This window comes from Prionailurus bengalensis, chromosome B4 (genome assembly GCF_016509475.1).
Source record: "Prionailurus bengalensis isolate Pbe53 chromosome B4, Fcat_Pben_1.1_paternal_pri, whole genome shotgun sequence".
NCBI classification, from domain to species: Eukaryota; Metazoa; Chordata; class Mammalia; order Carnivora; family Felidae; genus Prionailurus; species Prionailurus bengalensis.
In genome coordinates, this window is record NC_057358.1 from 77,600,976 (window position 1) to 77,620,999 (window position 20,024).

Consider the following 20,024-nt stretch of genomic DNA (forward strand, 5'->3'; position numbering starts at 1 on the left):
TGGGGGTGATGAGTGCAGAGTTGGAAGCAGGGCTGGACCAGTTAAAAGGCTACTATAGATTAAGGACAGAGGTCATGAAAGACTGCACAGTAGGAAGCTCCAGGAATTGGTCCCTCCACCAAAATAACTATTGAGCCGGCACAAAATGCTTGAAGCAACTATTCTGGAACTCTGGAATCTAGTCAAATACTTGCAGCAAACAAGGGAATGCTTGATGAAGAAAAAGGCTGGTAAATTTTAGTGAATTTCAGCATCTGGCACACCATCTACCTTCCCCTAGCTCCCAGTCCCATGGCAGACAGCTGTGGGGACAGTAGCCTGGGATCCTGTTGCAGTCTGCTGGTGTCAGGGTGGGCAATAGGGACCTTGTCCTCCAGAAATCAGCATTATATATTCTGATTACTGCTTTTGATTGCTGAAGAGCTGGCACACAGGCTGGACATTGTTTCAACCACCATGGCTGAGGTGGCTTCCTTAGCAGAGTCAGACAAAGGGATTTAAAAAAACAGAACATTCTTTTTTTCCCCCGTTTTTTCTTATTAGATCCAAGCATTTAAGAAAATTTCTGTCAAGTCACTGGCGGACCATGGAGCTCATAAAAGAGACTTCAGTGTTCACAAAAAATAAGGAACGCATTCTTTACAAAAACACTTTGGGAAAGTCATTAAACAAATGGACAATTTCAGCTTTAATCAAGTAACAACAGTAATCTCTAGGGAGGGAGTAGAATCTGATTTCCAGAGCTACCATATTACAATACTCAAAATGTCCAGTTCTAAACAAAAAATTACAAAGCATACAAAGATTAAGGAAAGTATGGCCAATTCACAAAAGAGAAATTGACAGAAACTATCCTTGAGCAAGCCTAGACACTAGACTTAATATACAAAGACCTTAAATTAACTATCTTAAATATGCTCAAAGAGCTGAAGGAAACCATGGACAAATAACTAAAGGAAACCAGGAAAACAATGTATGAGCAACTAAAGAATAGCAACAAAAGATCAAAGTTATAAAAAGTAAACAAATAGCAATTCTGGACCCAAAAGCACAAGAGCTGGAATTAAAAATATACTAGAGGGACTCAACAGAAGATCAACAGAAGAAAGAATCAGCAAACTTGAAGATGGCAAATTGAGATTACTCAGGCTGAAGAGCAAAAACAAAAATGAAGAAAACTAAATAGAACCTAAGAATACAATGGTACACCATCAAGTGTACCAATGTGCATATTATGGGAGTCCCAGGAGAAGAAGGAGAGAAAAAGGGAGAAAAGTTTTTGAAGAAATAATGGTTAAAAACTTTCCAAATTGATGACACACGTGAATCTACACATTCAAGGAGCTCAACAAACTTCAAAAGAATAAATTCAAAGACAGCCACAGCAAGGTACACAATATTCAAACTGTTGAAAAGAGAGAATCTTCAAAGCAGCAAAAAGTGACTCATCACATTATGAGGGAAACTCAATGAAATTAATAGCCAATATCTCATCAGAAACCATGGAGGCCAGAGGCAGTGGGATGATATATGTAAAGTGTTGAAAGTAAAAACTATCAACCAAGAATTCTAAGATGAAGGAGAAATTAAAATATTTCTCAACAAAAGGTAAGGAAGTTCATTGCTAATAAACCTGCCCTACAAGAAATGCTAAAGGGAATCTTTCAGCCTGAAATGAAAGAACACTAGATGGTAACTCACAGTCATATGAAGAAATAAAGATCATTACACAGGTCACACAGGTAAAATACAAAAGCTAGCATACCATATTTTTGGTATGTAACCTCTTCTTTTTGTTTCCTATGTGACTTAAAAGACGAATACATAGGGGCACCTGGCTGGTGGAACGTGCAACTTTTGATCTTGGGGGTTGTGAATTTGAGACCCACATTGAGTGTAGAGCTTACTTAAAAATATTTTTAAAAAAGACAAATGCATTGGGGCGCCTGGGTGGCTCAGTCGGTTGAGCGTCCGACTTCGGCTCAGGTCATGATCTCGCGGTCCGTGGGTTCAAGCCCCGCATCGGGCTCTGTGCTGACAGCTCGGAGCCCGGAGCCTGTTTCGGATTCTGTGTCTCCCTCTCTCTCTGACCCTCCCCTGTTCATGCTCTGTCTCTCTCTGTCTCAAAAATAAATAAACATTAAAAAAAAAATTTTTTTTAAAGACAAATGCATAAAACAATAATTATAAATCTATTGTAACAAGCACACAGCGTATAAAGACATAATTTGTGACAATAACAACATAAAGAATGGAAACAGAACTGACAAGAACAGAGTTAATGTATGCTCTTTTTTTTAAGTTGTGATATAATTGGGGCGCCTGGGTGGCTCAGTTGTTAAGCATCCAACTTCGGTTCAGGTCATGATCTCACAGCTCTTGAGTTTGAGCCCTGCATCAGGCTCTATGCTGACAGCTCAGAGCCTGGAGCCTGCTTCAGATTCTGTGTCTCCCTCTCTCTCCCCCTCCTCCCTTGGGCTCTGTCTCTGTCTCTCTCTCAAAAATAAACATTAAAAAATATAATAAAAAAATAAATAAATTTGTGATATAATTGACATATAACATTATATTAGTTTCAGGTGTACAACATAATGATTTGATTTTTATAGATATTGCAAAATGATCATCATAAGAAGTCTAGTTTAATGTATGCTCTTGAAGCTAAATTGTTATCAATTCAAATTAGATTCCTATACACTTAGGATATTAACTGTAATCCCCACGGTAACCACTAAGAAAATAACTTTAAAAATATACAAAAAAAAAGGAAATAAAGAAGGAATTAAAATGATACATTAGAAAAAATCAAACACAAAAGAAGACATATTGGAGTAATTGAGGAACAAAAGAATATGACATATAGAAAACAAATAGCACAATGGCAGAAATTAGTTCTTCATTGTCAGTAATCACTTTAAGTACAAATGGATTAACTCACCGATTAAAGACACAGATTGGGGAAAAAGATATTTGTTCTTGTGGTCAACATGTGACCAACCACATGTTGCTTATAGAAGACTCACTTCAGATACAACACACAAATAGGTTAAAAGGAAAACAGTGAAAGAGGATATTCTATGCAAATAGTAACCAAAAGAGAACTGAAGTGACTAGTCAAATATCAAACAAGAGGCTCCTGGGTGGCTCAGTCAGTTCAGCTACCAACTCTTGATTTCCGCTTGGGTCATGGTCTCACAGTTTGTGAAATCGAGCCCTGCGTTGGGCCCTGTGCTGACAGTGTGGATCCTGCTTGGGATTCTCTCTCTCCTCTCTCTCTCTCTGCCCCTCTCCAGCACGCACTCTCTCTCTCTCTCTCTCTCTCTCTCTCTCTCTCTCTCTCTCTCAAAATAAATGGGATAAACATTTTTTAAAAATATATCAAATAGGGGCGCCTGGGTGGTTCAGTCGGTTAAGCATCTGACTTTGGCTCAGGTCATGATCTCACGGTTCCTGAGTTTGAGTCCAACATAGAGCTCTGTGCTGACAGCTTGAAGCCTGGAGTCGGCTTCAGATGCTATGTCTTCCTCTCTCCCTGCCCCTCCCCTGCTCACACTCTCTCTCAAAAATAAACAAACAGTAAAAAAATTTAAAAACCTACATATCAAACAAAATAGAACTTAAGTCAAAAGTTGTTACAAGAGGGGTACCTGGGTAGCTCATTTGGTTAAGCAACCCGCTCATGATTTTGGCTCAGGTCATGATCTCAGGGTCATGAGATCAAGCCCTACATTGGGTTCTGTGTCTCCCTCTCTCTCTGCTCCTACCCCCACTCTCTCTCTCTCTCTCTCTCTCTCTCTCAAAAATAATAAACATTTTAAAAATGTGTAAAAAAACATCACAGGAAAAGCAGACCAATATCCCTTATGAATAAAGACACAAAAATCCTCAACAAAATACTGTACTAGCAAACTGAATCCAATGATCATACACTATAACCAAGTAGGATTTTTCCCAGAAATATAAGGGTGGTTCAACATAAAGAAATCAACGTAATATACCACATGATCATCTCAACAGACACAGAAAATGCACTGGACAAAATTCAGCACCTGTCACAATAAAAACACTCAGCAAAACCTTGAAGCCATTATGCTAAGTGAAATAAGACAGTCACATAAGGACAAATTTGTATGATTCCACTTACATGAGATTCCTAGAGTAGTCAAATTCATAGAGACAGAAAGTAAAATGGGGGTTGCCAGGAACTAGGCGAGTTAGTGATTAATGGGTAGAGAGTTTCTGTTTGGGAAACTAAAAATATTCTGGAGATGGATGGTGGTAATATTTGCACAACAAATTCACAACAATGTGAATGTACTTAATGCCACTGAACTATACACTTAAAAATAGCTAAAATGGTAAATCTTATGTGTATTTTACCATGATAATACACACGGACATTCGTACAGACACACACATGTACATACACACACAACAACCTAGGAATAGAAACTTCCTCAAAATTAAAAAGGCATTTATGAAAAATTCACAGCTCAGTGGTGAAAAACTGAAAGCCTTCCCTCTAAAATCAGGAATAAGCTAAAGATGCCCACTTTCACTACTACTATTCAACATTGTACTGGAAGTCCTTGCAAGACCAATTAAGCAAGAAAAACAAATAAAAAGCATACAAACAGGAAAAGAAAAAGTGAAGCTATATCTATTTGCATATGACATGACTCTACATATAGAAAATCCCATAAGTCCAGGAAAATGTTACCAAAGCTAAAAAAAAAAATTCAGCAAAGTTACAGGATATGAGATCAACATAAAAAATCAGTAGTTTCTAAATAATCAGTAGTTATCACCAGCAATAAACAATCCAAAAAGGAAATTAAGAAAACAATTCCATGTACAATAGTATCCAAAAGAGTAAAATACACAGGAATAAATTTAGCCAATGGTATGAAAGACTTGTACAGCTTTTCCTTGACTTACAATGGGGTTACATCCCAATAAACCCATCGTAAGCTGAAAATACTGTCAGTCAAAAATGTATTTAATACATCTAACCTACCAAACATCATAGCTTAACCTAGCCAAATGTACTCAGAACACTTACATCAACCTACTGTTGGGTAAAATCATCTTACACAAAGCGTATATTATAACGAAGTGTTGAATATCATGTAGTTTATTGAGTACTGTACTGAAAGTAAAAAATGGAATGGTTGTATGGATACTGTACAGTTATAAGCATATCATTTGCAACCCTCATGATCACCTGGCCAACTGGGAGCTGTGGCTCACTGCCACTGCCCAGCATCATGAAAAGTATTGGACTTGATACCACCAGCCCAGTTAAAGTTCAAAATTCAAAATTGGAAGTATGGTTTCTACCATGTGTATCACTTTTACACCACTGTAAAGTCAAAAAAATCATAAGTTGAACCATCGTAAGCTGGGGACCATATGTCAGTTGATGGGGTGCCTGGCTGGCTCAGTTGGTACAGCATGTAACTCTTGATCTCGGGGTTGTAAGTTTGAGCCCCAAGTTGGGTGTGGAGATTCAAAAATGAAATCTTTAAAAAAAGAAGACTTGAAAAGACACTTCCCCAAAGAAGATCTACAAATGGCCAGCAAGTACGTGAAAAGATGTTCAACTTCATGGTCAAGGAATAGCAAAACACGATCACAATGACATACTACTTCACACTCATTAGGATGGGTTTAATTAAAAAAACAACAAAAAGAAAATAGGAAGTAAAAAGTCCTGACAAGAGTGTAGAGAAACAGGAACCCTCATTCATTGCTGATGGAACATAAAGCAGTTCAGATGTTATGTAAAATAGCTTGAAAGTTCTTGAAAAAGTTTAGTATATACTATACATCTACCAGAATGGCCAAAATCCGGAACACTGACAACACCAAATACTGATAAGGATGTGGAGCAAAGGGAACTCTCACCAATTTGTAGTAAGAATGCAAAATGGCACAGCCACTTTGGAGGACAGTTTGGCCTTTTCTTAACAACACTAAATATATTCTTACCATATAATCCCGAGTTGCATTCCTTGTATTTACCCAAAGGAGTTGAAAATTATCTCTATACGAAAACCTACACATGGATGTTTATAACAGCTTTATTCATAATTGCCAAAACTTGGAAGGAATCAAGATGTCCTCCAGTAGGTGAATGAATAAACTGTGGTACATCCAGACAATAGAATATTATTGAGTACTACAAAGAAATGAGCTATCAAGCTATGAAAAGACATAGAGGAATATTAAATGCATATTTCTAAGTGAAAGAAGCTAATCTGAAAAGGCAACATATTGTAGGATTCCAATTTTATGACATTCTAGAAAGGCAAAACTGGAAACATTAAAAAAAAAAATCAGTGGTTGTCAGGGTTGGGGTGGAGGAATGAATAGGCAGAACACAGAGGGCTTTTTTTTTTTTTCCAAGTTGATCTTTTTTTTTTTTTTTTAAACATTTATTTAGTTTTGAGAGACAGAGAGAGACAGAGCACAAGCAGGGGAGGGGCAGAGAGAGGGAAACACAGAACTCGAAGCAGGCTCCAGGCTCTGAGTCATCAGCACAGAGTCGGACGTGGGGCTGGAACCCACAAACCGTGAGATCATGACCTGAGATACTCAACCGACTGAGCCACCCAGAACACAGAGGACTTTTAAAGCAGAGAAAATCCTCTGTATGATACTCTATGATGGGTATATGTCATTCTATATTGGTCCAAAACCACAGAATGTATACCACCAAGAGGGAACTCTCAGGTAAACTATAGACTTTGGGTGATTATGATACGTCAATTTAGGTTCATCAATGTAGGTACAGAGTGGGTACCACTCTGGTAAGTTATGTTGATAAAAGGGGAGGCTATGCATGTGTGGAGGCAAGAGGGTATATGGGAAAATTCTGTACCTTCCTCTCAGTATTTCTGTGAGCCTAAACTGCTCTAAAAAGTCTTTAGATTTAAAAACAAAAAAGTTAAGCATAGAATTACCATATGAGCCAGCAATTCCACGCCTAGATATATATACCCAAGAGAAATGGAAACATATGTCTAGTACAGCATCGTGACTATAGTTAATAATACTGTAATGCAGATTTGAAACTTGCTAAGAGAGTAGCTCTTAAAAGTTCTCATAAGACTCAAATACAGAGAACAAACTGAGGGTTGATGGGGGGTGGGGGAGAGGGGAAAGTGCGTGACGGGCATTGAGGAGGGCACTTGCTGGGATGAGCACTGGGTGTTGTATGGAAGCCAACTTGACAATAAATTATATTAAAAATAAATTAATTAATTTTAAAAAGTTCTCATAAGAAAAAAACTGTTTTGTACGGTGAAAGATGTTAACTAGACATTGTGATCATTTTGCAATATATACAAATACATAATCATTATGTTGTACACCTTAAACTAATACAATGTTATATATCATTATACCTCAATTAAAAGCAATCTACACAGAAAAAAACAGAAAAATAGAAATCTACACAGAAACTTGTATACGAATGTTTATAAACATTTCAGGTCAGGGCACCTGGGTGGCTCAGTCAGTTAAGTATATGACTTTGGCTCAGGTCATGATCTCACAGCTTGGCTCATGAGTTCGAGCCTGTGTCGGGCTCTGTGCTGACAGCTCAGAGCCTGGAGCCTGCTTCGGGTTCTTTGTCTCCCTCTCTCTGCCCCTCCACTGCTCTCTCTTTCTCTCCCTCTCAAAAATAAGTAAACATTAAAAAAAATTTAAAAACAAAATGTCATGGTCATCTCCTTTATAAACAACCCCTACAGCCTACCAATTGATGAATGGATAAACAAGCTGCGTTATATACATAGAAAGGGTTGCTCAGCCATAAAAAGGAATGAGATACTGAACTACTGATACTTGCTACCTGTGAATGGACCCTGAAAACATGCTAAGTGAAAGAAGCCAGACACTAAAGGACACGTTACACGATTCCATTTATATGAAATATCCAAAATAGGTAAATCCATGCACACAGACTACAGAGGGGGAGGGGGAAATGGGGAGCAACTGCATTAAGAGGTACAGGGTTTTCTTTTGGACTGATGGGAGTGGTGGGTGGTCGCACAACATTGCGAATGTACCAAATAACACTGAATTGTTCACTTTAAAATGGTTAATTTTACATGATGCGAATTCCACCTCAACTTTAAAAAAAAAAATGAAAGACATAAAATTCTTTTCAATATACAGAACTTGATCCTCTTTCCTTTTTTTTTTTATAACAGCACTATTTTGATACAATTCCTGTACTATACAATTCACCCATCTAACATGTACAGTTCAGTTGTCTTTAGTGTGGTCACAGAATTGCCCAACTATCAAAATTAATTTGCAGGTATGTATATACATATGCATGTATGTATTTTAATTAATTGCCACACCCGACATGGGGTTCAAACCCCAACATCAAGAGTTACATGCTCTACCGACAACCAGGCAGATGCCCCGGACCACAATTTTAGAACACTTATCAACCACCCCCCAAAAAACCCAGCACCATCAGCAGTCACTCCCCCATTACCTCTTTCCCCAAGCTCTAGCCAACCACTATTCTACTTTCTGTCTCTACAGAGTTGCCTATTCTGGACATTTCATAGAAGTGGAATCGTATATTGTGTGATCTTTTGTGACTAGCTCCTTTCACTTAGCATTTTTTTCAGGGGATTTCCTTTATTTTAACAATAAAAGTTTGTACCAAGTAAGGGAAAAAGTAAGAAAGATATTAAAGAACCATTTAGAGAAAGAACATTACTGAATATAAGGGCAGATCAAGTCCAAAACAGAAATCCAGTTAAGGTGAATCTTTATAAAATATAAATCAATAGATCTGAAGCGAAACCATTATAAGATGCAGCAGAAAATAAGAAAATTAGGTTAGAATGAATACATCAGAGAATATATTTTACAAAACAAATAGCTTGACAAAGAGAACATTTTCCCTAATAAAGCTGTAGGAAAACCGATTAGAAGGTTTAATTATAGAGAGAAACACAAAGAGCAAAGAATCATGGTCTTTGTGTATAAAAACTCCTCCAGTCAGTGCTTCTCAACCTGTGGTCGCTGGATTACCTGCATCAAAATCACCTAAGAACTTGTTTAAAAAATCAGATTTCTGGCCTGTGCCCCAGAAAAATCACTGAAGATGAGGCCCTGGGAACTATTTTTAAATAAGCACTCTAGAGGACTCTCATGAACACAAACGTTTGAGAACTAATATCTAATTAACACAAATTAATGCAAATGAGTAAACGTGTATCAAAGTCAGGAGAAGAGTGTGACAAGAGCAAAATGCATGAAAAAGAGGAAGGTGAAAAAAAAGAAAGAAAAAAATACTTGCCATTTTGGCACATCGTGCTCTGGGGAAAACAGAAAGTGATGTTTGGAAAAACTCTTGCAGAATTGACGTTAGAAAAAAATTCTAAAGGTGTGAATTTGCAAACCATTCGACTAATACCAGCGTAGCCCATTCGGGGTATGACACCGGAAAGCAGTTTTAAATGTAAGGTTATATGGTACGGAAAGCACATGACACACGCACAGAATGTCGACGATGTTAACTATTTTTATAACAAGTATGGTTATAGTTTATTATCTCCATCTTCTGACAAACTAGACACAACCAAACTTTTTGCTGTGGTAGTCTTTACATGAACAACAGTATGAATTATCAAATATTATGTCAGATACTGAGTATAAGCTCAGGGTTAGGGCATTTATTTTCAGACCAAGTTAATCTCTATTTTTCGGGCCAGACTTATGTAAACAAGGACAGACACAACTAGAGTTAAATTTCTTAACACTAAGAGCATTGCATGATAGCACTTAAATTTCCCTGAAAATCACTTAAGTATGTATACAAGATAGCCTTTATTATTCTAGCTGTAAGCACAGATTCCTGAAGATGAAGTACTAAGTTCTAACTCATTATTTTACTTGAGAAAAATCCATTTTGGGTTAGCAGAGATAAAGACAAGAAGTTTACATTACATAACTCTCAAAGTATCTCGTGATCAGAACACAAAATTTGTCCGCTTTCACCATAAAAAACATCTTTCTCCTATAAACTCAAACTGTTAAGTTCTGAAGTCTCTTCTAACTCACTTATTTAGACTGAGCCTTACAATGCATTTGGAAACCCAATTATATTCCATCTAACCCTCACGTGCAGGTGTTTCACCATTTCCAGACCTGATTCTCATACATCTCATAAATGAAACAAACTATACTGGGGAAATGAAATAACAAATGCATGCAAATAAATTACATGGGAGGTTATGCTTCTTTCATAGGAGATTTTTATTTCTGATCAATATTTGACTTGATACACTAGGATCTAGAAGTATCTAAAAGTTCTCTGACACTTTTTCTTTTCATAGCTTATGTTTCAAAAGGCAGACATCCTAGAATTAATCCTTAAAGCAAGCTAAGGTACAGATGTGTGGGCTTCTTCACCAAGGTTCCCTTCCAAGAAGCAGTCAACCAATATTCATCAATAAACCCCAGCTCCCAACTCCCCAGATGTGGCCCCTTCACACACGTCCAGCCCAACCTGACCACATATACGTATACACACTATAGGTCTCCAATTTCTCACACTGGCACAACGGCCTCTCAACATTCATCTGGTTGCTAGCCAAGGGCCATTCCTGCTTCTTCCACTGATCCTGCACAGACCTGACACTGCCTTCTTTTTCCATTTCTTCCACAGTAGTCACTACTCAAAGTAACAAAGAAAAAAGTCAATTTTCCCTAACCGCAGACAGCTTATTTAACTCTAAATACCTCCCTCCCACACCCCTCCAACCTTATTTATTCCCTTCCCTGCTTTTGTTATTCAGAAGGTGCAGGGTCAGGTAAAAATCTCACTCACCTCATGCTATAGGCACCAGCACCCAGTTCCTGGCCGATCCCGGACAGACTAGCATCAAAGTCCTGCACCAGCCCAGATTCAATCACTTCATCGGCCAGAGGCAGCTTCAGAGCCCAGGCCATGCTGGCTCCTTCCTTGCCCCAGGAGACACCGTTTCTTGTACAAAGGCAAGTAGTGTGATTCTACCCAATGGGGGCAAGACTGTGGAAAACTCCAAACCAAGATCTCCCACGCCGTCCCCACCGACCACCCCCAAGCCCGAACCGCACTTCCCGCACAACTAATCTGCCGTACCCTCAGCTCCTGGCTCCTGCCTCGACTTCCAAAATCCCTCCCACCCAGTTCTTTGGAGCCGTGCGAGGGCCCCTGTGCTTAGCTATTCCAGATTCCGCTGAGGCAGCCCTAGGCTCCCGCACTCCCACTGCTTGGGCTCTCCCCTCGAGCTCGTGGTAGTCACTTACTGCCTCCCAAACAGACCAGCAGCAGCGACCCACTGCCTACCCGGCACTCCCACGGCGCTTTCGCACCTTTCTCCCCCGTCCCCTTCTGCTGGAAGCCCCCCTCCCTCCCGGGACCCGCTCTCCCTTTCCCCTCCAGGCCTCGCTTCCGGTCAGTCCCAAGATCACTTCCGGTCACCCCTTCTCAACCCCACGGCTCTTAGAACCCAATCCAGGTCTCCGCCGAGCCGACTCCCCGCCCTCTGCAGTCCCCCAGAGCCTCGGAACATGGAAGGGGAAAGTCCAGCACCGGCTGGAAACCTAGACTCGCCAGGGTCCTCCACCGCCCGCCGCCCCAGCGCCAACCAATCATGGCGCCCTCTTCCTTTGCGGGTCCGCCGAACATGACGTCACCCCGGAGGTCGCCAATGAGGAAGAGAGTTCGCGGGCTTCGGCAGTGATGATAGGCTAGCTGAGCGACGGCCCCTCCCCGCCCCCGGAGATGGGCTGGGCGGTCTGGGAGAGGACCCCGCGTGCGTCGGGTGTCTGCTGTTTAAATGGCTCTTTCTGAGGCTACCTGAGTCCTGCCTAGGGCGGTGTACCAAGTCGACACTCTAGGGTGTGGATGGAGCCTTCACTCTAGTCTTACCGAACTCACCCCGGCCCCTGGAGGACTCCGGACCGTTTCCCCAGAGCTCCCTGTAGGGGTTCCTTTGCTCCTGGAATGCTCGCTCTCCTTAAACTCACCTCTCCGAAGGTCAAGACGCGGCTTCTACTCATCTTCCGCATTCCCCCTGATGCGTTTGAACAGGCATGAGATAGGTGAAAGTTGTCGTTTTCAAAAAGGTCGTGGTCGGAAGATCACGATTTGGGTTGGCGTCTTCACTTGCTAGTTTGGTGACTTTTCGAATAATCACTTACCTCACCGAGATTTCGTTTCCTCATTTGAAAAGCAAGGATAACCATCCCTGCTCCCCTTCGTCCTATTAGGATTAAATAGTAATGTCCATTGTTTATCAAGCATCAACTATATGCCAGGAACTTTATTACGTTATTAGTAATCCTCAAGACAATCTTGCAATTAGAATTATAATTCTAAGGGTGAGTATTATGACCCTCATTTCACTAGTAAGGAAAGAAGGCTAATGGGGCTAAATTGCCCACAACTAAGTTACCGTGCCAACTTCAGAGCTGATTCCAAAGTCTGATGATATTTTTCACTATAAAACACTGCCTATAAGTGAAAGTATTGGCTCATTGTTGTATTTCATTATTTAACTTTTTACAGTTCGTCCTGAATTGTATATATTTGCCTGTTTCGCTAGACTGCAATTTCCTAAATAATAGGAAAGAAATCTTTCTCAGGCTTGTGTTCTACATATCTCCTAGTATAGTTTCTGCATTCAATAGGACTTTTTAAAAATGCTTATTGAGGGGTGCCTAGATAGCTCAGTCATGATCTCATATTTGGTGAGTTTGAGCCCTGCATGTGGCTAGCACTGACAGTGCAGAGCCTGCTTGGGATTCCCTCTCTCTCCCTCTGCCCCTCCTGCTCTCTCACTCTCTCTCAAAATAAATAAACTTTAGGGGCGCCTGGGTGGCACAGTCGGTTAAGCGTCCGACTTCAGCCAGGTCACGATCTCGCGGTCTGTGAGTTCGAGCCCCGCGTCGGGCTCTGGGCTGATGGCTCAGAGCCTGGAGCCTGTTTCCGATTCTGTATCTCCCTCTCTCTCTGCCCCTCCCCCGTTCATGCTCTGTCTCTCTCTGTTTCAAAAATAAAAATAAACGTTGAAAAAAAAATTTTTTTTAATAAATTAAAAATAAATAAGGGCACCTGGGTGGCTCAGTCAGTTAAGCGTCCAACTTTGACTCAGGTCATGATCTCGCGGTTCGTGGGTTCAGGCTCCTGGGTCGGGCTCTGTGCTGACAGCTCAGAGCCTGGAGCCTGCTTCAGATTCTGTGTCTCCCTCTCTCTCTGCCCCTCCCCTGCTCGCACTGCCTCTCTGTCTCTCTCAAAAATAAATAAACATTAAAAAAATTTTATTTTAAAAACGTGCCTATGAGTAAAGCAACTGGAACTGGGCTCAGAAGCCAAAAGAGATGCCATAATCAAAATTCTTTGTAAACGAACATTAGATCCATGGTAGTATTTTTACATGCCTTTTAGGTGGAACCATGCCTCCTTGAATGACAACTCCATCTCTACATGCATCATTTGGGCAAGTAACTTTAAATCTCTGATGTAATAAGGAGAGGCTCATATTTACTGAGCCTTTCCTAAGTGCCAACCCCTGACTAGGTGTTTTATGTACATAATCTCATTTAATTCTCACATCACTCCTGTAAGAAAAGTACCATTATTAGATGCATTTCATAGATCAAGAAACTGAGGCTCAGAAACATTAATTGACTTGTCCAGGGTCACTCAGCTTGTGAGTGGTGAAGCCTGACTGATCTCACAGTCTGGACATGTAATCATCATGCCACTGTGTCCCTGTGGATGGTTTTAACCTAAAAAAACATCTGCTTCCTACCAGCCTTCTTTTCAGAGATGCATTTTGAAGCCTGCGGAGGTGCGAACATAAATTTTCAAAAACCGGTCACGTGAAGATAGCTTGAATGAAGCATTTTTTAAAATTTGGTTTATTCATCTTAGAGAGAGGAGGAGGAGGGGCAGAGAGAGAATTGTAAGCGGGCTCTGCACTGCCAGCGCGGAGCCTGACATGGGACTCAAACCCACAAACCGTGAGATCATGACCTGAGTTGACATCAAGAGTCAGACACTTAACCGACTAAGCCACCCAGGTGCCCTGAAGCATTTTTTTTTAATCTGCAGAAAAATAGGGGCGCCTGGCTGGCTCAGTCAGTAGAGCATGTGGCTCTTGATCTTGGGGTTGGGGGTTCATGCCCCACGTTGGGTGTGGATATTACTTAAAAATAAAATCTTAGGGGCACGTGGGTGGCTCAGTCAGTTGAATGGCCAACTCTTGATTTCTGCTCAGGTCATGATCTCACAGTTCGTGAGTTCGAGCCCCGTGTCTGGCTGTGTGCTGACCGCTAGGAGCCTGTTTGCGATTCTCTGTCTCCCTTTCTCTCTGCCCCTCTCCTGCTCATGCTCTGTCTCTTCCGAAAATAAATAAATACACATTTAAAAATGAAATCTTAAAAACATGCAGAAAAAGAGCACAAAGTGAATAACTTTAAAATAAAGCAAGGAATATTCATATTAGATGTTTGGAAGAGATCATTGCCATATCCAAGAATCTCGTAGAGCCCTGTCCTCTGGAAAATATTTAGACACAGACATGTTCTTCTCAGAAATGCTTGAGCTCAAGTTTAATTTCTGAACCAAAATAAAGACTTCACAAAAGTCCTCCTTGCCACTTACTAATTCTAAAATAAAATGGGTAAGATGAAAAATAATTCCTAAGCTTCCCTCCCAATTGGAATGCCGATCAGCCTTGAGATTTATGTCTGTGAGCCCAGATCCCTCTGTGGGGAAAAGATTTTATTGACTGTTTACCCCTGGAATTCTGTGCCTGAGGGAAATGGACTTTTTCCTTCCTCTCCCTTTCCCAGTGTAACTCAGAGTGAAATTGGAGTGCCAGGGCTAGAAACAGGGATTCCAGGGATAGCCCTGGGAACTCTGCTTCCAAGAAAAGATCACCAGGCGTTCCCCTGGAAATCCAGCACCGTCTATCAATAAACCAAAGTTTGTATGCGTAAATTCATCCCACAACGCAAATCACGGCTCTTACTAGAGATAATAAATATGATTAACTAGAATACCTGTGGCACAGAGTTCCAAATTCAGTATTCTGGACCATTTGGGTGGCATTAAGGCTTATCTGCAAAGGGTTCATTTCTCTAGATTAGGTCCCGAAACAGACACTGTTTAGATGGAATTGAAGAGGTTCAGAATGAGCCTCCCCAAAAGGTGCCGCTTTGGCATGTGGACTGCTTTGAGCTGAAGTCAGTCAAGGCCCAAAAGACTCAGGAGAAGCTTTTACTTTACTTTTAACTGCCTAAAATACTTGAGATGGAGTGCCTAGTCCAGGAAGAGAACTATCATCAGAGATAACTACAGAGAATATGAGCTAAGTATGGTAGCTGTGGGAAGCTCAACAGGGCCTGTTTGTTCGGATTCCTTTTTGGCTCCGTTGTCTCTGCATCCCGTGGCAAACATGTACTTACCAACTACTTGCTCTTCCCATCTTCCATGTAAATTATCTTCCTCCCCTGTGAAGTCTCAGACCTCTACCCTCATCCCCATAGCTCAGGAGGCCATATAAGCCTCAGTTGCCTGACCACCTGGGGGTCTCATGTTCTTATGGGCCTTCTGTACGTATGCAATTAGATTTCTTTTTCTCCTCTTGGTGTGTTTTGTCGATTTAATTAAGTGACCCACCAAAAGAACCTAAAAGGGTAAAGGAAAAGTTCTTCCTCCTCTACAGAACACGGTAGAGCTTACCCTGGATGGCAAAAACATGTGGAAATCCTACGAAAATGATCAGGACAGAAAAGCAATTCCCAGGTCCCATCCCGTATAGCATAAGGTTAAGCAGACAGGCTTTAGAAACAGCCTACCTGGGTTCAAGGCTTGGTTCTGCAGCACACAAACAAAGCAACCCTAAGTAGGTTCCTCATCTTCTCTGCACTTCAACTCCTTACCCATAAAATGGGTATAGGAATCAGCTTGGGTGGCTCAGTTGGTTAAGCATCTGACTTTGGCTCAGGTGAGTTCGAGCCCGGCATCAGGCTCTGCGCTGAGAGCACGGAGTCTGGAGCCTGCTCTGGATTCAGTGTCTCCCTCTCTCTGCCCCTCCCCTGCTTGTGCACGCTCTCTCTCTCTCTCTCTCAAAAATTAAATAAACATTTAAAAAATAAATAATATGGGCATAGTTACTGCTTTACAGAATTATGGTGAGAATTAACTGACAAAATGCATGTTAAGTACTTAGAAGAGTACCTAGCACATAGTGATCAGTATTATTATGACTGATAAAAGGGGGACCCTAGCACCTGTCCTGCCTACTTCTCAAGACAAATCAATTCTCTCAGAGGCTTGAGGGCTCAAGCTTCTGGATCAGCACCTGTCCATCCCCTAGTCTTCCCTTCTCATTCATTTACTGAAGTCAGAGTCTCTATTGCTGGGTTCCCCAGGCAATTATCAGGCATTTTGCTTTAGATAACAGGAAGAAACCATTATCCGGGCAGGCTTTGTTGAGGGACTGGCCACCTAGGTTTAACTCTTCACATCTTCCCACATCCCACCCCGACAAGCCCGTGAGCTCCAGTCTGGCTTCTTTGAAGGAGTGTAGTTGAGAGAAAAAGAAATCAAAAGCTTTCACAGCCATGCAGCTCCCAACAACTTCAGGTTGTGATCTGTATCCAGGAACCAGCGCAATCTTCTCCAGTCCATAAAAGACCAGTTCTCCCTTCACAGCAGTCCTTAGCACGGTGGACAGCTGCAATATGATGATTTATAAGAAATTTACATATATATGTATATATATATATATATATATATATAACCAAAATATATTTCTCATACATGTTTGGTCTTCATCCATCGTTCCTGGCTCACAGTCCCCAAAACCCTTGGAATTTCCTGAGCAATAGGGCTATGGGAGCACAGCATCTTTTGCGGTATTTGGTCTGTCTTCAGTTCCTGAAAATGCTTCAGAGCCATGAAGGTAAAATGGGTGTCCTGTTGTTCACAACAACCTCCTTTCCACCACAACTGGGTTTGTTAACAAAGGTGGCTTCGGGGGCGCCTGGGTGGCTCGGTCGGTTAAGTGTCTGACTTCCGCTCAGGTCATGATCTCGCAGTTCGTGAGTTCGAGCCCCGTGTCGGGCTCTGTGCTGACAGCTCAGAGCCTGGAGCTCACTTCAGATTCTGTGGCTCCCTCTCTCTCTGCGCCTCCCCCGCTCACACTCTCTTTCTCTCTCAAAAATAAATAAACGTTAAAAATAAATAAAAATAAATAAAAAACAAAGTTGGCCTTGGGAAAGCACTTACGGATGGGGGCTGCTTCCCAGGGTAACTAACCATGAATAGTGGGTTGGAACTTTCAGTCCCACCTCCTGATTTCAGGGAAAGGGAGAAGGGCTACATTTTTTAATCAATCACCGATGGCCAATGAGTTAATCAACCATGTCTATGTAATGAAGCCTCCATAAAAACCCCAAAGGAAGGAGTTCAGAGAGTTTCCAGGTTGGGGAACAGAACTGTTCCATGTGCCACCATGCCAGGGTCCCAAGCTCCAAGAACACAAAAGCTCCTTTGTTCAGGACATCACCATGTGTGTCTCTTCACAGGGCTGTTGATTTGTATCACTTATTCTAGTGAGTAAATGGGTTTCCCTGAGTTCTGTGAGCCATTCAAGTAAATTCATTGAACTCAAAGAGAGGGTCATGGGAACGTCTAATTTACAGCCAGTTGGTCAGAAGTGTAGGTAACAACCTATACTCACAGTTGGCATCCTGAACTGGAAGGGGGTTGTTGGAGCCTCCGATTTATAGCTGGTCAGTCAGAAGCACAGGTAACAGCCTGGGCTTTTGATGGTGGTTGAAGTGGAGGGTGGTCTTGTGGGACGGAGCCTTTTACCTGTGGAATCTGATGCTATCTTCAGGTGGATGAATTCTTGAGTTGAATTCTCGGATACCTTGTTGGTATCCGAGATTGCTTGTTGGTGTGGGGAAGCCTCCACACACACATCAGAACTGGGTCCAGGAGGGGCGCCTGGGTGGCTCAGTCGGTTGAGCAACTGACTTCGGTTCAGGTCATGATCTCACGGTTTGTGAGTTCAAGCCCCGCGTCGGGCTCTGTGCTGACAGCTCGGAACCTGGAGCCTGCTTCGGATTCTGTGTCTCCCTCTCTCTCTGCCCCTTCCCCACTAATGCTCTGTCTCTCTCTGTCTCAGAAATAAATAAATGTAAAAAAAAAAAAAAAAGAAAAGAAAAAAAGAACTGGCTCCAGGAACCCAAAAGAACATCCCAGGAATAGAAACTCCAGTCCCTCCACAAACCCACCCCTCTTCCTTGTAGGCTGTCCTGGGCCAACTGTCCGGAACCACATTCGGCTGGTTTAAGCCAGAGATATCAGCTTCCATTGACTGTTCTGGTGGTAGCTGCCTTTCCCAGGTCAAGGCCAGTTGTTGGCCAGATTCCATTCACTCCCCCATAGCACAGTCTGAACCCTGCATGGCTAAGCAGAATCCTCTGTTTCTGTACCTGCTTTCTCCCAGTTGCATGAAGTCAATGACTTAGCTCTTATTATTTTCTTGAAGGAGAGGACAGGAAATACATTCAGTCATCTATCGGACATTTGTCAAGGACCTGTTGTGTGCCCCTGACCTGGATACTGAGGAATCCCAGCCTAGTGTGGACAGCTAATATTAGGGTTATGACATCTATGCAGAAGTAAGTGTTGGCTTCTATTTGACTTTTCTGCCCCATCGTTTCAGAGTGCTGTAAAGCTTCTCTGGCCCCTGAGCCTTACATCAGAATATTGGACACCTATTGGTGGAGGTAGGGTGGTAGAACACAATCTAGAATGAAGCACACTGCCTGGCTCGGGGATGTTAATTGGGTGGAATCAAAGGTGATGCCTTGCTCTCACCTGTTTCGATTATGGAGCCCAGACCTTATCCATACCAGGTAGGTGGAAGGGGAAGGAGGGAGGGCTGCAGGGGTGCATGGCACGAAGCCAACTCCTAGGAGGTAGACAAGTAAAGAGGGGGGCCCTTATTATAGCCGTGCTCTCCTTGCTCTAAGCTCAAGTGGCAGGCCTTAACATTTGTAGGCCTGAGCAACAACACAAATGAAGATCCACTTACCATGTAGCTAAATTTGTATTAAGACAAGCTAATTGCGGATGATCTAGCCTTCCATCACGACAAGCATACCTTCATCATCACCTGGAAGGCCAGGTTTGAATTTAGGCTTCTAGCACCCCTTGAAGTGCTAGACTTCAAGTTCTGTGCTAGAATGTTCCCCCGTCTTGGTCCCCAGCCCACTACCTGCCTTCTCTCCCCGGGTGGCAGACGCACCTCACACTGCAAAGGGCTTTGTATATACTTATCAACACTCCAGCTTGCATATCCAAACTCCATCCCCCCAGCTCTCCAACAGAGAGCTGTCCCTTGGTCATCTCTCGGGGCTAGGAATGTGCACAGTCTATCGGGACTCAGAGAAGAGGGGAGGGAAAGTGGGCTTTGCAGGGAATTCTGGGGTCCTACGCGGAGAAAGGGCGCATCCCCTTGACCTGCATTCCATGGGGAGGATCATGGCAGGGCCTTCTGAAGTGATAGTCCCGGGCACTGGGTCTCGCCCTCTTGCAGTGGGATTTTCCAGGCTCTGAGCTCTGATAGCAAAGGCAGCTCCCAGATCCTTCTCTGGCCTCTCCGTATCAGCCCCACCCTGAGAGGCGAAGGATAAACGAACAGACCAGTACAAAAGAAAAATACTGTTTATTCCACACAACTACATCCCCATTTTCCCCTCCCCACCCCTCACTCCAGCCCTCAGCAGGCTTTGCCCCATGTCAGGGAATAGTCAGAACCTCAGTGTCAGAGCCTGGCTTATGAGACAGGAAGCGAATCTAGGCATAGGAAGGTGATTGGGTTTCCAAGGACACAAAAACGTCAGGGACTCTCATTCCAAATTCAAGTGTGTTCCTCAGTCCATTTGGCCAAATTCTTTCCCGGGCCCCCGCTAGA

General features: G+C 42.3%; 1 protein-coding gene across 4 annotated transcripts in view; it reads right to left on the reverse strand.

Moving 5' to 3' along the window:
• TFCP2 (transcription factor CP2) overlaps positions 1-11,702 on the reverse strand; it is a 45,096-nt gene extending 33,394 nt beyond the window's left edge. The window contains exon 1 of one of the 4 annotated variants that reach the window (XM_043563930.1): positions 10,865-11,702. In XM_043563930.1, coding sequence (XP_043419865.1) covers positions 10,865-10,986 — 122 coding nt within the window. In that variant the 5' untranslated portion in view covers positions 10,987-11,702. The remainder of the gene's footprint in view (positions 1-10,864) is intronic. The other 3 variants (XM_043563932.1, XM_043563931.1, XM_043563933.1) reach the window with 3 other exon arrangements.
• Between the last annotated feature and the right edge of the window lie 8,322 nt (positions 11,703-20,024).